This window comes from Botryllus schlosseri, chromosome 9 (genome assembly GCF_051294905.1).
Source record: "Botryllus schlosseri isolate E-star chromosome 9, Bs_hap1, whole genome shotgun sequence".
Taxonomy (NCBI): Eukaryota; Metazoa; Chordata; class Ascidiacea; order Stolidobranchia; family Styelidae; genus Botryllus; species Botryllus schlosseri.
This window is the reverse complement of record NC_137244.1, coordinates 18,566,478-18,582,473: the sequence shown is the minus strand read 5'-3', so window position 1 is coordinate 18,582,473 and position 15,996 is coordinate 18,566,478. Positions and strand designations below refer to the sequence as shown.

At 41.5% G+C, this 15,996-nt stretch overlaps 1 protein-coding gene across 1 annotated transcript; it reads right to left on the bottom strand.

Moving 5' to 3' along the window:
• Window positions 1–5,025: 5,025 nt before the first annotated feature.
• LOC145445765 (histone deacetylase 1-like) lies at window positions 5,026–15,630 on the bottom strand. Its single transcript, XM_080323899.1, has 15 exons — window positions 15,467–15,630; window positions 15,173–15,285; window positions 13,293–13,410; window positions 13,154–13,228; window positions 12,259–12,397; window positions 12,057–12,198; window positions 11,208–11,312; window positions 11,048–11,144; window positions 10,842–10,982; window positions 10,185–10,231; window positions 10,000–10,120; window positions 9,862–9,933; window positions 9,070–9,195; window positions 8,488–8,655; window positions 5,026–5,320 (listed from the first exon to the last, which is right to left on the bottom strand). Exons 1-15 carry the CDS (start codon window positions 15,513–15,515, stop codon window positions 5,205–5,207), a joined length of 1,629 nt encoding a protein of 542 aa, XP_080180025.1. The 5' UTR covers window positions 15,516–15,630; the 3' UTR covers window positions 5,026–5,204.
• Window positions 15,631–15,996: the final 366 nt, after the last annotated feature.

Here is a 15,996-nt window from a genome sequence, read left to right as displayed (position 1 = left end):
TCATCGACAGGACACTGGACGTTCATGTCTGAATCATGACGACGAAACAGTAGTACCGGTAGACTACTGGAGAAGTTACTATTCTGTGCTCGAAATTATTGGACCACGATATCCCATATCTATATCCCCCACATACTAAGATATGCCACCAATTTTCATCTTTTATCCATCTTATTTTATCTTCTGTTAGTTTTAAGCAATTGGTTCATCGTGACCATTTAACATGTTGGATGCATTTCGTGTTCAAGGTCAAAGCGTGTTGTTTGATTGAATGAACGCTACAAGTCTTTTCGGCTCATTCCTACCGAGTCATTTATCGCAATCTTCTGATTATTATGAAATTGTTACTGAGTAAGTAAGCCAAAAACGTCATCGCGATCGCTTCGCCCACCTAGTTCGGCCAAGTCACGGTTGGGTTACGTCTGCTCATGGAAACACGGCCGACATGTACAACGCATGCGTCTTGGCCTTTCGGCCGACCGTCGGCCGAGCATGGAAACGAAGTACATATAGGACACTATGGTGTGATCATTTGGCGTCACCAGGCGGCAATAGAAGTCAGTATCGTCACACATGCGGATTATATTCGAAGATTTTGTAACGAAACAGTATAGCCTACATAAAAAACATCCAGTCATCCAGCCAGCCATCTGTAGCAGAATGCAGGTGGCCCTGTCAAATCCGGTACAGGGAGATAGGCGATGAACTTGTCAGTCAGAAATGTTGCAGTGTTGGGATGACTCGAGTCATGACTTGACTCGAGTCAGACTCGAGTCAACTTTTTCGAATGACTTGACTTGACTCGAGTCACTTTGCAAAAATGACTTGACTTGACTTGACTCGGCGCTTCAAAAATGTGGATTGACTCGTGACTCGGAGCAAAATTTACGAGTCAATTTCAAGTCATCAAGTAAACGGTGTCGACTAAATCAATATATTTTGTGCATGTTCGGATTATTCACGATACGCCGTTGTGACTTGTGAGAGTAACCAGTCATTCACTGGTTGTACGTTTCACTGATCGTACATTGTTACATCACAAATACACCGACCGCAAACGTAATGATCACAGCTTGCGTTGTCTTAGTAGCAGATTAATTTGATAGCAACGTATCGCTGTTTGTTGGACAGCCGTCCTTACATTGCACGGTGCTCACCTTTACCAACCCTCTTGTATGTTTTTTTTAATCGAACAAATACATTTTATGCATTCATATCCTCACGGATGTGTATAGATGGCTAGTGTATTGTACGATATCAATTTCTTCCATCTTCTCGAGGCTTCGTATTCGATCCTCTATTTTGGCTGCTAATAAGAGAATGTAGCATGTAGCTCGGAGTTGTCAAAGACGTCGCGGGTCGAATTCAAATATTCAGACCACTCGCGGGCCGCACCAGTCAATTGATTCCAAAATATTACTAACTCGTAACTCAATATATGCACTTTTTCGCATTCTCGGAATTGGGTGTCAATGTCAGCGATTTTCTCTTGACGATTACTACAATCACAACTCCGCTGTTGAGTGGTTATAATGTGACCTATGAATAAACCAGAAATTTGCTATCTTGAAGGAATATTTATTAGTAGTATTTCTTACTATAAATTCGAGAAATGTGTTGGGTAAAATCACGCAATTTTCAACCGGGGCCTACGATACTTAAGTATCGTAGGCCCCGTTTCAACATATAGCCTACTCAGAATTTCTTCGCGGGCCGAATGAAATCATTTGGAGGGTCGTATGTTTGACACCCCTGATGTATAGCTATACTGACATATTTTATTAGCAGTTCTACGTGTGCGTGAGCGATACAACGCATTTCTGCATATATATTTACCTTTATATTCGTTATTTGATTCAAGATAAATGACCACACACAGCTAGCAAAATATAATGAATTTGAATGATCACTCTATAGTTCGAAAATTCAATTTGACTTGAATTGTGACTTGACTCGTGACTTGACTTGACTTGACTTGACTTGACTTGACTCGAGTCACCTCCAAAAAACGAGTGACTTGACTTGACTCGAGTCACCTTTGAAAATCGATTGACTTGACTTGACTCGAGTCAAAATGTGCAATGACTCGAGATGACTCGTGACTCGAAGGTAGTGACTTGATCCCAACACTGAAATGTTGACCTCACATATCACTCGGTCAGTGATGAAACAGCAACTAGATCACCCAAGCATAATCCGATTGCTGCTGTTATCACAACCAGCAATAGATGTGATCAAGTAGTCGTTGACGATAACGAAGTAGAAGAAGTTTCGTATATTTCTGCTCAGTGACAAGTTGAAGCAGAAAAATTCAAGGCAGGCCGCAACTGATAGAACCAGAAATAGACAACGTGAGGCATGAAGAATACAAATTAAATAATGTTAGGAAGTAAATTGGGACGAGGCGTCGAAGACATTTGTTAGTTATTTACCAGTGATAACTTTCGAAACCTAAGTAATCGTCTTCGGAGTATGAACGATGACGACACTGATAGGCGGAGGTTTCGAGATTATATTCAGTTACTGACGTTACTATCGTCTGCGCTGGATATTGCCGGACCACTATATGACATATCGATTTTGCCTTCCGACTGACCGACACATGTCACCTCATTTTTAATGGACTTGTCCTTTTTATGTTATATTGTATCGTATCAGCCTACTCTTCGTGTTGTATGTATGCCTCTTCTTTACATCGTCTATAATTCTGGACCCATGTGGATGTCCGATTTTAAAAACTACTCCTAGCCGTTTCCACACCTTGGGGTGTCCTAATCTGATGAAATTAGCTGTAAAGTGATACTGACACCTTGTGGTGGTCTGAAATTAAAATAAAACTAACTCAACTGAGACGCATCGCCAGGTTCTTGCACGAATTTCACTCTACAATACCGTCCCAACGCGCGTTCCTTCTTGGCAAAATCAAAACAAGTAATTTGACCTCAAACAGGGCTTATGTAAAAGCCCGAAAACATCTCCATGCGAATAAGGAGCGCAACTGTGCAAGTAAACTAAAAAAGGTAGAAATACTTTGATACTGCCCAGTGCCCACCTCCGCCCTCGATATACAGAAGCGGCCATAGTAGTCCTCGTTGGTAATCAAGTAGAAGTGACGTCGTGAACTTCTACTCAAGCAGAGTCGGGATATCGAAGTAAAAACGTAAGTACCATCGGCCTAGGATTGCCTAACTGATTTGTAGAAATAGTTTAGGCAAAACCTACCGGAATACTCTATCCATCCCTTCATTCTATACAGCGTGCAAGCCTCTTACAATATTTACATCGCCTAGTCCCACGTGGGTATCAGATTGCAAAGACTACTCAAAGTCGTTTCGACACCTTCCTGCCTTTTCATTGTATCATAGCCTTGCGGTCTATTGAAATTGTTTAGTGAATCTGCTGAAACTTCGTTAGTGACTAGCGCCTCACGATGAGCTAGCAGCTTCAAGTCCTGAACTACCCATAAGTAGACATCAGGACTAGGGTTGGGACTTCGGGATCAAATTTCAAATCCCGGGATCGGAATTTCCCGGGATTTTCGCTCCTCAATCCCGGGATTGGCAAAGTAGCAAAATGCACATACAAGCTACACAAACAAAAACAACATTTATTCCTTGTAATATTGACGCAAAAACATGCTCCGTGAATACGAATGAAACCCAGCGATCGAAAGCCACCCGGATAATGAGCGTTTAAATTCATGTAGCCTACCGCCTGTTTGCGTAGGAGTTGATTTGTTCATCGTGATCGAAAAACGTCCACCATTCCGCTACATTGCCATAAGCTCTTCTTCCACACACTCGCGGATTTTTTTCTGTGCTCGCGATCACGAAGTCCTGAAGCCGTTTGTGACATCTTGGCAAGTCATAGTCGTCAGCCTTGAAGCCCCGACGAATTCGCTCACTTTGGAGCAATTTGTTTAAATGCTAGCACGTCCGCACGAGTTAACTGGCTAGGAAGTTCATCGAACCGAGGATTATGCGATTTATTAAAGGAATCGATCTTCCCCGGATTCATTTTTGACGTGCCCGATTGAGTCATGGTTGATTTAATTACTATCATGTGTACGGACTTTAAATGAGTTACTAGTCCCTTTGTGCTATACCACTGGTTCCCAACCTTTTTCGACTCATCGCCCCCTTATCCAGCTCGACACAAATTTTCGCCCCCAATCCCCCCATAATTACGGATCAGAAGAAGAGGACATATAAACGGGAAATTCATTCACCCAACTTTGATCGCCAAAAAAATGAGTAAATAAAACGGTTATTTTTCCGAGTAGGTGCTCCAAAAACCGGTTTCCGCCGTTAAGTTGACCATTTATTGGTCAACTTTGGCGTCGTATACACGATAAGCCGTGTTCACGTGCATTTTTTGGCCGTGTTGAATAAAGACATCTCACTGAACGTCCTAACATTTTCGCCCCGCAATCGCCCCCTTGTTTTTCAAAATCGCCCACTGTGGGACAATATCGCCCACGTTGGGAATCGCTGTGCTAGACCCTGGAGCTTTCAAACCGTCTTGACACAAGTTGCATTTGGCTTTTTCTGTAGATTTACAAAACAAAAAGTTTTGCCACACAACTGATTTTTTCGTCGCACTGACATCTACAAAATTCGCTATTATCCCTGCCCTTATTGGTTATTGCACCTCCACAGCACCGTTTTTGCAACGCCCCGATACTGAGTTACACTGCTACGATCCGTAGACTACGACGGAAGTGATTGTGCAGTTCATTGCTATGCCATAGTTGGTTTTAATATCATATAATTGTGAATTGTTTAGACGATCAGCCGAGTTTGTAACACTGCTTTTATTACCAAAATAATAGAGACATGACACTACGCAAGCCTTGGTAGATGCTGTTTACAAATCCCGGGATTTCATTGCGATTAATCCAGGGTCCCAACGCTAATCAGGACTTCGAAAGCTCTTCCCATCACGGAACCTTCCTAGCCAGACACGGACTCCGCCCGCCTATAACCCCTACAGCGCCATAGATGCCAAAACGCGACTACACATCAATCGAGCCTAATCGTTGTTTATTATTTCATCCTTCCGCGAAGGCTATAAAAAAGTGTATCAGACGCGACAGTTGGAAACCCGATGGCGGCAGAACCCTGGCATCGGCAGCAGCAGCCCAGCTCGGAACGGCCGCACAGAGCAATGTAACAATACGGAATAAGCGAACGGCCGGTCGGCTATCAAGTCTCCATTTTCTCCACTTCGCTTTTCTCGTCGGTGGACGAAGTGACAGCGCCGGCTTCGACGTCTTCAGCTTTGATGGCGGTTGCCGAAACTGAGGTCTTCTCCGAAGTGGCTGTTAAACAGAAATTTGTTTGCCTTCGGACCGACTTTTTTGCTAGTACTTCCGTTTTCCGTACCGGAGATAAGCACGGATTTGGATGGGACATGGATTTACGACCGCTTAGAAACCGGATTTGGACTCAGTGAAATGTTCGATTTTCTAGCGATTAAGGCAGTGGTTCCCAACCTTTGTCTTCCCCACTTCAGTTTTACTCCGAGCCTTCATTCCCCACCAGGACCGTAACAGCACTTCGTCAGCCCCGCCAAAAAACGTTGATCTTGGGCCCCCACAGGCTAAGCCCCCCAGAACCCCCTCAGCCACGCTGAGCCAGTGAGCATGTACGCTTATTTCTTGCCACTTATCAGCTACATTGGGTATAGTGTTTAGTGCGTCGCCTTACTTTGGCTAGACACGCGAAGCGCGAAATATTTATATAGTTCGTGTTTGAATCGGTAAATATGATCGGTAATTGCATATATTTTGTTATCACTTTTTTATCCCCTCTCTGCTCACGTAATCAGATTTACCGGTAGAGCTGAGTGAGGTGTGTTGGAAAAGGTATGACCCCTAAATATAAGAATTAAACATTTTCACGCGGACCAGTTGGTATATTGCATGACTTCATTACATTATGCTATTTCGTGACCTCCTATATCTGCTATGTCAAAAGATATGGAAATCGCCCAAACTAAAAGGCATGCACGATTTTAAATTGGTATTGCTTTACTGACAAATAATTTTTCCCTGTGGGGTTCAGATCACCAGGACAGGAACATTCGGCGCCAGCCATTTAGCCGCCTATGTACAATTAAACATATATATATATTGTATAGATATCGAAGTTTTCGGACACCACAAGGCCATTCCTTTTCGGCCAAGGTCTTCTTGCTGCTGATCGTTCTGGCACACTTCTCGGAGTTGCATGTTACATGGACTTGGTGCGTTGTGGCACAGTAATGGCCGACGCCGAAGTATCCATTTCTATAAATTCTACGTATTTTCATGGGGGAAGGGTACCGAATAATCAGATATTCGGCAATATTAAATCGCGCACGAAGCCCGAAAAATTTTCGATAAAGTGGCATAAATTTCCAAAAAATACTTTAATTTATGTTTATTCACGAAATAATTTTGGGCCTCTTCGAGCTAGCCCCTCCCCTGAATTGGGGGGTTTGGGGTGCGGCAGTTACGGTCCTGCTCCCCACTACCCAGCACTTTTGTCATCACAGAGCAGCTATCTGCTGGTTTGACTACACAAGACACACAACCACACCAGTAGGCCTACGCAAGACAATCAATCGCCTTCAACTGCAACATAAAACGTATTGTGAAACGATACCAGTAATGCTCAAAATTTTGCGAAAGCAGTTTTTCAAACCAGTCGTACTGGATGCGTTTGTGACGCCATGATTGGCCATCCAGAGTTAAAAATGAGGTTTTGTGAACAACACGCAATATAATTTTCGATACATACATTCCAGAGCAGTTAACTGGTAACGGTAATTGTGTATGTGTCTCCGTGAATATGTAGACTGTCCTGTATATAATCTTGAACAAATGTGTCTATTCCCCACCAGAAATCATTGAATTCCCCACCATTTGGGAACCACTGGATTAACCCTTACGAGGTGGGGCCATATTTTGCAGAATTGACCTTCACTTTTCAAATTATCACCGTGACCCCACCAGGACATGAATCTGGGCCGTTCCAGTTTAAAAGTGGGCGGAGTATAGCCCTCTACCGATTCCACCCTTGATCGACATCCCATGACATGTCTGCGGTTTTTTAATAAGTTTAAATAAACAAGCTTTTCCCCCCAAAAAATCTCTCTCTCTCTCAATTTTCAAGGCTGACCCTCAGGATGGCGTCAGAGAGAAGAATATGATGCTTCAGTGCGTAGCTACTGTTGCCTGGTTTCAAACAAGCCGTCAACCATGGTTGTAAACCGCGCGGTTCGTCAGATATCGAAAAATGGAAAATACATATAAAATTTACAAATGGGCGTGGTCAGTGAGTGGTCATCTTGGTCAAGTTCATAATCAAGACTCAATCGGCCCATACAGTCCGGTTTATGGCATAAAACAACGCGATATGCTTTCTTTTGTCATATCCAACCATTTGCAGGCATAGTATGACTCATATGCCGACTGCATTTGCACTTGAACTTGACCTAGAACTTAAAAATCACTGAAGTGTGACCAAAATTTACAAATCCCCCTCAGAAAACTTTCCAGAAAACGTTTTGATGTTTGAAACGGTGAAAATTTACACAGAAAACCGTACATGTTGACTTCTGATGTTCTGGCAGATTTTCCGACAATATTTCCCACTCGGAAAATACCCGGAAGTTTTAGGTGATAACCATATTTTATTCAATTTTTAATTTTTTGTTTATTTTTACAAACCAAAATTTTTGAGTAAGGTACCAAATACATCGGAAAAGTCTCAGCTTTTCAAAAAACGTATAACCCGATGTCTAGGGCGTGTCAACATGGAGAAATCGGTGTCGGAGACATGCCATATCAAATATGATACGCCCACCTCGTAAGGGTTAAGGGGTTACGACATGGATTTTGATATGAAATCAATTTTGAAATTGGACTGGAATGAATGAATGTCAAATCAGGAACAGAAGTTGAATTTGAAAATACTAAAGCTGCTTAATTCTGACTTGTACTAATCGCTCAAGCTTCTACTTTTGCTCAACACTTTTTTTATGCAAAGCTACTTACTATTAACAATTTGTATACTTTAAAGTAGAAAGAAATTTTGGGACCAGCTGGGGCCGCTTTTACGAGTAAATTCGTCACAACGACTGGGCGAATCCGCTTCTGTATCACGGTAACGGACTATATTTTCGAAAATTGCACCTATATCGTGCCATCGGTTAAATTGTGTTAGTCGCCAAAACATCTCGCCCGAGTACTTTACATATTGCTACTTATACTTGTAATCGAGCTCAAATTTACAGCGTTACTTACTGATAGCATTTAGGGTGGTGCAAGACTTAGAAAGCCTTACAAGGCTATTTCCACACGTTCCTTTTCTGGCGGCATATGCACATCATGATTCGGTGTTTATGCCGCAAAAGCATCAAGGACAAAAATATTCCAATTCCTACTTGTGCCTGAGTACCAACGCTTTGACCAACTCTGATAGAATCCAATGCCAAACTAACCGTCTTTGATCGTGGAGTCTGGCTTGTGCGGTGCGTCGTCTTTTTGCGACTGCGCTTCCTTGTTTTCGGGATCCTTTGCCGGTTCGGATGTGTCCATTGACTCCGGGGTCTGTTCCGGTTTCTTTTCGACGCCGTTGTCTTTTTTGGGTTCTTGCTTCCTTGCGTCGTCTGGAAATACCATAGTCAGAGCGCCGCGCTCAGCAACAGAGCAGAGAATACTCAAGGTTTCAACTACCACTACCAGCACTACTTGAGAAGTTGTGTTTTCAGAGTACTTCTCAGCAGTTTTGTTGGCAAAACAATTTACTTTTTTACACTTAATGCTTAACTACGCGAGCGCTTTTCCCCATTTGTTTTCCACTTGAAGTAGCTGGATCTCTACTTTTTCTGGTAATTGAGCAGAAATTTACTACTACAACTCGAGTACCAGAACTGACTATATTGAGCACTTTTGGGTATCGCGACAAAAAAGCAGAGACATCCCAGGCATACAAATTACCAGAAAGAAAGTTTCCAAGGAATTTTAGACGGGAAACTGAGGCGCAGCATGAAAACCGATAGCTCGTCACGAAATTCACAAACCTCCGGTATCGTTTTCAAGTTTTCTCTTCTTTTTGTGTATTTCCTCGTTTTTCCTGCCTCCTTCGCCCTCGTCCTCCGAGTCGGAATATTCGTCGTCTCGTTGCACACGTTTGTCGGAAGCTCGCACTGAAAATTTTGTTTCAAGTAATGACACATCGAACACCTCTGCCCCTCTCACATGACTATCAGCGATTCAACTGTGCCGTAACGTTCGAATGTCGTCGACTCCACAAAACCACAGTATAGCGTAATACTATCTCACACTCTCACACCCATCCAAGGTTGAACTACAAATTACAGCGTCTCACTGCGGGATAACGTGTTATGTAGCCTTGAATAAAAGAGCATCACGTAAATTCAGGAGGGGTGCATTACGGAACCTTCACAAATAACGGGTCGATATACAAGTAAACGTGAAACCGCGCGTAGGCTTTCTAGTAGCTGCAAGACCCACCACTCATTAGGAATTGGGTAACAGTGATGGCAAGACTCCATCAATAAACATGGTACCGGATTAAACACAGAACACAGTAAGGTAACTTTAATTAGGTTATCAAATAAATTGGTCAAATTATATGTGTGCAAAGTCTTACAAGATTTGAGTGTTATTAGTCTGTTTGGGCTTACAGCTCAAACGTACCGAGACAAGCTACATCGGATACCCATTTCGTGGGCGGTACATACAATAGTGATAGTATATCTTTAGTGGGCTGCACAATTTTTCTCTCCGCCCGACTGATCCTGTGCGTTATCAATGAATAATAGCCGGGGTCAAAGTTGACAAGCTCTTACTCGAAATCCTTTTGTCAGGATCTTCAAGTTCTTCGTCGTCGCTTTCCTCAGGCACTGCGTCCGGTGGAATATCTGTTAATCAAGAGCAAAATAAGGTTCAAAAACGACACTGAAAACTTCATGTCTTCGCGTTCCTACCGGCCATCTGCACGCCGGGAGCGTGCGGCAACATGCGCAGATTCTCAAACAGGCGTTGCCTGATCTTGTGAAGGTATTCCTGCGTGTTTTGATTTGTCATGTTGCTCGGGCTGATGTGGAGCTGAAAGTGGAAAAGACTCAGGTGAGTTGTGATGCCCCACTGTGGTATATATACCGCCACATACCTTGAAGTCGGGCCCAAAATACTCAAAGTAATCGTTGTATGGCAATTCTGAAAAAATACAAAGTTTCATTGCGGGAAATTAACACAATAGAGACTGCAGAGTGCAGATGGATAGCCTGTTATGCAACTGACTAGTGAATTCGACTTCAGGTAGTCAAGCTCAGACTCCAGGGTTCGGTAGATCTCAACTCAAGACACATACCAGACTCATAAAGCAGAAATCAAATTGTTGATTGTTGTGTGAAAGTCATGTTTTGATGGTTTTGTTCTTTTAACACAGTTGTTGATGCATGGTTACGGTAATTTTGTGCACCAGTATTATGCAATAACGTGTTTGACGTGCAATATGGTAGATTTCGACTCGCAAGACTAGGTTAAAAACTACTGCACTAGATAGCACAACGCAGGCAGGATGAAAATTCACGGGTGTAAAACTCGTGAATGTGAAAATTGGCGGGAGGGCAAGGAGACGGAGGTATGTTCCGCCACCTGGAGACGCGCATGTTTTCAATCCCTTCTCTGGATAGCATATCAATTGTTTCTGCTAGTACTCATCGATTGTGTCATACCAACACTTGAAAACGTATCAAATCACCAAAAGTAAAGCCCAAAATATAGGCCTGCTACCGACGGACTGAAAATCGAAACACAATCTCACCATTGGGTATATCCTGACCCAAAGCGACGGCAGTTTCGTACGTCCAACACCTGGCCACGTTTCTGATCGTGTACCCGCCTCCTCCTAACATAAGGATCGGCACGTTGAATTTCTTCATGAAATCCAGGCATTTGGCGTGACCTGAAATGGCAACAAGGGTTGTTGAAGCAAAAGCGGCAGAAACCTATGATAAGTGCGGCACGTACCTTTGACAGTGAGATTGAAGCACCCTAACCTGTCTCCCGTCAGAGAGTCGGCACCGCATTGTAACACTACAGCGCTGGGTTGGTAGTACTCCATAACCTACACAAAATGGTTGTTATTAGCGAATGGAAGATGTGGCATTCTTAGAAAAATGACACGGACCTTGGTCACAACTGGCTGAAAAACCTCTTCGTAGGATGCGTCGTCCATACCGTCGCGCAAAGGAAAATTTAAGGCGTAATACTTCCCTTTGCCTGCCCCTATATCCTATGAAGGAGAATATGAAACTATGTACACTTTGAACGGAAAGTTATTTCGGTATGTAACATCTTACAATGCTTAACATTGAAAATTCATTGTATTATGTTACAGAGTTTTTTCATATGCTCTTAGTTGTCGATTGCGTGCTTACTCTCGACTCCCACAAAAATGTACAAAATTCAGCTGGCTGATTCCGTTCGTATGTTAATTCATGGAATACTCCAGTACTAGGTTGACCATGACCATACGTCCTCTTTTAAGAGGATTTGTCCTCTTTTTCAACTTTTTTGAAAGTGTCCTCGGAGGACGCCCAAATGTCCACTTTTTTGAGAATTTTGGTCAAATTTAAGGCCAAATTCGACTGAAATACGGAAAATGAGCACCGAAGTACACCCTGGCGGGTATTTCGGGAGCTGATCCGGAAAGTTGACCCCCTTTTTTGGGCACTAAGTTGACCTTTTTTTAGTCAACCACCTGATGATGTGAAAAAAATGATGTATTTTCAGGAGATGAGCCAGAAAGTTTACCTTTTTCTTTTTTTAGTCATCCAGCCACGATGTGGAAAAAATTGACCATATTTCAGGATTTTCCTCCGGCTTTGCAAGTTTGAAAATTTTGAAAGAGTGTCCTCTTTTCAGATTTCCCAAATATGGCAACCCTATCCAGTACATGGTTAATGGTACTCAACCCCCACACCCCCTTATGGGACGTAATTTGTTCCGGTTCGTTCAAGAATCATAAGATGTTTACCCGAAGATCTCCAGTCCCAGGGAAGTACTCCCCGTATTTGTGGAATGATACAGTCATTACTCTGTCCGTAGTGTAAAACGCTTCTTCGACACCATCACCATGATGAATGTCAATGTCAATGTACAAAACACGTTGGTGATACCTGTCAGCAATGAATTTTAGTAGAAATAGACCAATATTTAAAAAAATATAAGCGAGTTACTTTAACAGCTCCAGAATAGCCAGAACGATGTCGTTTACGTAACAGAATCCAGACGCTTCCGATTTTTTGGCGTGATGCAACCCCCCGCCCCAGTTGATGGCTATATCAGTCTGTTGTTTGTTGATCTTCACAGCGCCGGCTATAATGGAACATGGTTAGAAAATTTAAGACTAGAGGAAAACTCGCAAATCCAGACCGATATCCGATTCATTAGAATTATCAATATGGGCCAACTACAATCAATATCTATTGTGATGTCCAATGATCTCATCACTTCTACAACTGCCCTGATTGAGATGTTTTTATTATTCTTTAACCATTTTATGGGGGCAGTAGCAGTTACCTTCTTGGTGAAAATGCTGAAAAGTTGAAATTCCTGAACTAGAATATGGGCCGTTGGACTGGAAGTAATATTTTCATACACAAGTGGAGTTACATTGTAAATAAATGAAATGCATATAGCATATAATTTGCTAATTACTTGTAATTTTTGGTTGAAATATGTCACATTTTTAAATCGACAATATCACAAAATTGACCATAACCCAATTATCTCCTGGCCTTCAGTCCAAAGATTCAGAACAGGCTGCTTGAATATGTAGGAACTGATTGAATTTGAATATATGGAGAAGTGATTTAAGCTGTTTTATTCGAGTAGTGCAACCCAGTTCCAAAATTTGGTTCAGTCTTAGCGATATGATTCCAACAGTAATGCTTCTAAGACGAATATGAAATCAAGTATGTTTCTTGACAACAAATTGCTGAGACCTAAAAAAAAGCTTTTTCGAGTCTACCACAAGGTGACAGGAATGCTCAATATTGCACAATTTGCATATCTGTCATCTTTCTTATACCCATGACCAGCGAACACTTCGAAGAATCTGCAAACATTTACCTATAGAGCCTCCTCCTGACAGTTGACAGAATTCATACAGGCCGTCAAACACAGGACAATCCTCTCCAACATTGACTGCGTAAGAAAAGACATAGGTCAACGCACAAATCGCAGTAATATGAACTGAACGGATTCTCACATCGTTGCATTTGTTTCGTGTACTCCGACATATTGTCTGGCCTTATGCTCCGAAGGAATTTAATGTAATCGTCGCTGTGATATTTCGTCATCTCGTCACTAGTGCATTTATGCGGTCTCTGCAAAATTGGAAATTTCCAGCAATCATAGGTTCAAACACGATGTAGACTAGCTCAACAAATTACTTTTATAACAGATAGGCTAATACACAAATTGAAGTACAGTGAAACTATAGGAAGGAGTACAAACGAGGCAATTAATCAAACTCCCACCTTGGCCTGGCTAGAAACATAGTAATAAATGGAAGAACATGTTAAAAAGTCATATGCACAATAGGGGTCTTCAAAATGACTTTTTTTCTCAAATCGTACTGGCTACTTGATAAAATTGTTAGGTTACCTAATTTAAGCCTACACACCAAATTTGGTTCAATTCCAACCAGTAGCCGAACTGCTATAGAAGAAAGTTTCTGTTTTGATAAATGATAAAAAATTTGAAAATTTTTTGTTTACCCCATGAAAGTGTTACGTTGTCTATAAAAACGGTGTTCACCAAATTTGGTTCATTTCCAACCAGTGGAAGCGGAGTTATTGTCGTCTAAAAATTTGGATTATGAATAATATAGTATTTACGGTGACCAATTCTTTAATTATTATTATAGTGGTGCCCACCGTAAATACTATTTTATTCAAATCCAAATTTTTCGACGGCAATAACTCCGCTTCTACTGGTTGGAATTGAACCAAATTTGGTGAACAGAAAATTTTCAAATTTTTTGTTATTTATTTTTAGTCTAATAAATAGAAACTTTCTTCTCATGTAGCAATTCGACTACTGGTTGGAATTGAACCAAATTTGGTGGGTAGGCTTAAATTAGGTAACCTAACAATTTTATCAAGTAGTCAGTACGATTTGAGAAAAAAACTCATTTTTGAAGATCCCTAATGCGCAATTGCATACTGAATAAGAAATTGGCTACATAACTATAGAAAAATGGGCATGCAATGAAGAGGCATGACAGATAATAATCTGACGATTTCTTCCTCCTCTTGAACGGGTGCATCTATTAATTAACAATGTCGGCAACTGTCTCCAGCCTACCAGAAAATATTACATTAATTTCTACTTGTGTACCATCAGCATATCGGCTGCTATGTCAATCCCCCAGGAAGTATTTTTTTATTCTACTTGAGTAGCATCAATGTTGGCTACCAGGAAATATTTCATCGAAGTAGTTGTCGACATTGATGCTACTCAAGTAGAATAATTCTGAATTAATTATTGGTAGAGTTGAGATAGTTGCCGACATTGATGCTACTCAAGTCTAGGATAGTTGGTGACATTGCCGATATTGATGACACAGCATAAGGGCTATATAAGAGTGACACGATGGCGCTGCAAACAAAAAGTAAGAAAAACTGAAAACTGGATGGTGAATGCACAGCGTTGACATGCATGAGTGCTCTTCCCTGGAGGCTTTGATCTGCAGGAGCTAAATCGACTTAGTGTTGAAATTTGACTGACGAAAATAGAAATCTTAATAAGCTAGGGTTACCATATGTCCACCTTTAGGAGGATTTGTCCTCCTTTTCAGGTTTTCGAAAATTTCCTCGTTTACCGATTCTAGAGCTAGGACAGATCTGAGTGAAAATGGGAATAAATGACGCTAAATAAGAAATTGGTGGTTCGGACGAAAGTGACAATTTTTTTTCAGTCAACCAATCACAAAGTCGGGAAAAATTCACCATTTTTTCAAATTTTACTCCACAATTCCAAATCTGAAACTTTTGAAAGTGTCCTACTTTGCCCGATTCCAAAATATGGTAAACCTACGATAAGCACATGTTTCAACAGTTCTTAGTTGTAATTTTTCCAACTTACGAATATCTCCATTTTTCTGTAGAGTCCATAGTTGAGCAACAGGTTGTGAGTCATGCGTATCCTGTGCGGTTTCATGGGGTGGCCTTGACCATAGTAGTAATTGCCCACATCGGCTGCAATCATGAAAGAATAATGTAGGAAACGAAAATTTATGATCCAATGAATGAAAAAATGAGGTTTTAGAGCATTATTGTAACCGGAGCCGGTGCTATACTGGCACACGTACCACGTATTTTTCACAATTTAGCGATTTTTACATAAATTCCCGTCAAAATAACACATACGCATACTCACAATCATAATAGTAGCAAACTTTTCTGTTGATTGGATTTGTCAGCGCCATTTTCCTCGATTCACTAAAATCCTCAAAAAATTTTGTACGGCGGTGCGATCCGAGCGAGATCACCGATCGAATGAGAGAATTTATATGAGACAGATTGTGCCGCTCAGATTGTCTATTACCGCCAGATGTCGTCTTGTCGTATTCGAATCTCTTCCAAAGATTGGATTCGTGGTGTGAAAACCGGCTCAAGAAATACTGACAATCATAAAAATGTTTACTATCATGAGAAACGGACGCAATTTCTCCACTTTTTGCGTCTCCGCTTCTTCATCAATATGGATTTTGGAAGCGTGCGCTGTGCACAGTGTGCAGTCGAGCAAATAATAATCGCGAATACCGCTCGCAGCGAAATTGAGCGAAATGCCGAAGTCTGTTGACTCCGTTCAGTGATAAATGTATGTTTGTGGGGTAGGGAAATTTAATGTTGCTTGTTAGAAATGCCAAGAGACATCCTGAATAGGTAATGTAGGGAGCTTAGTGG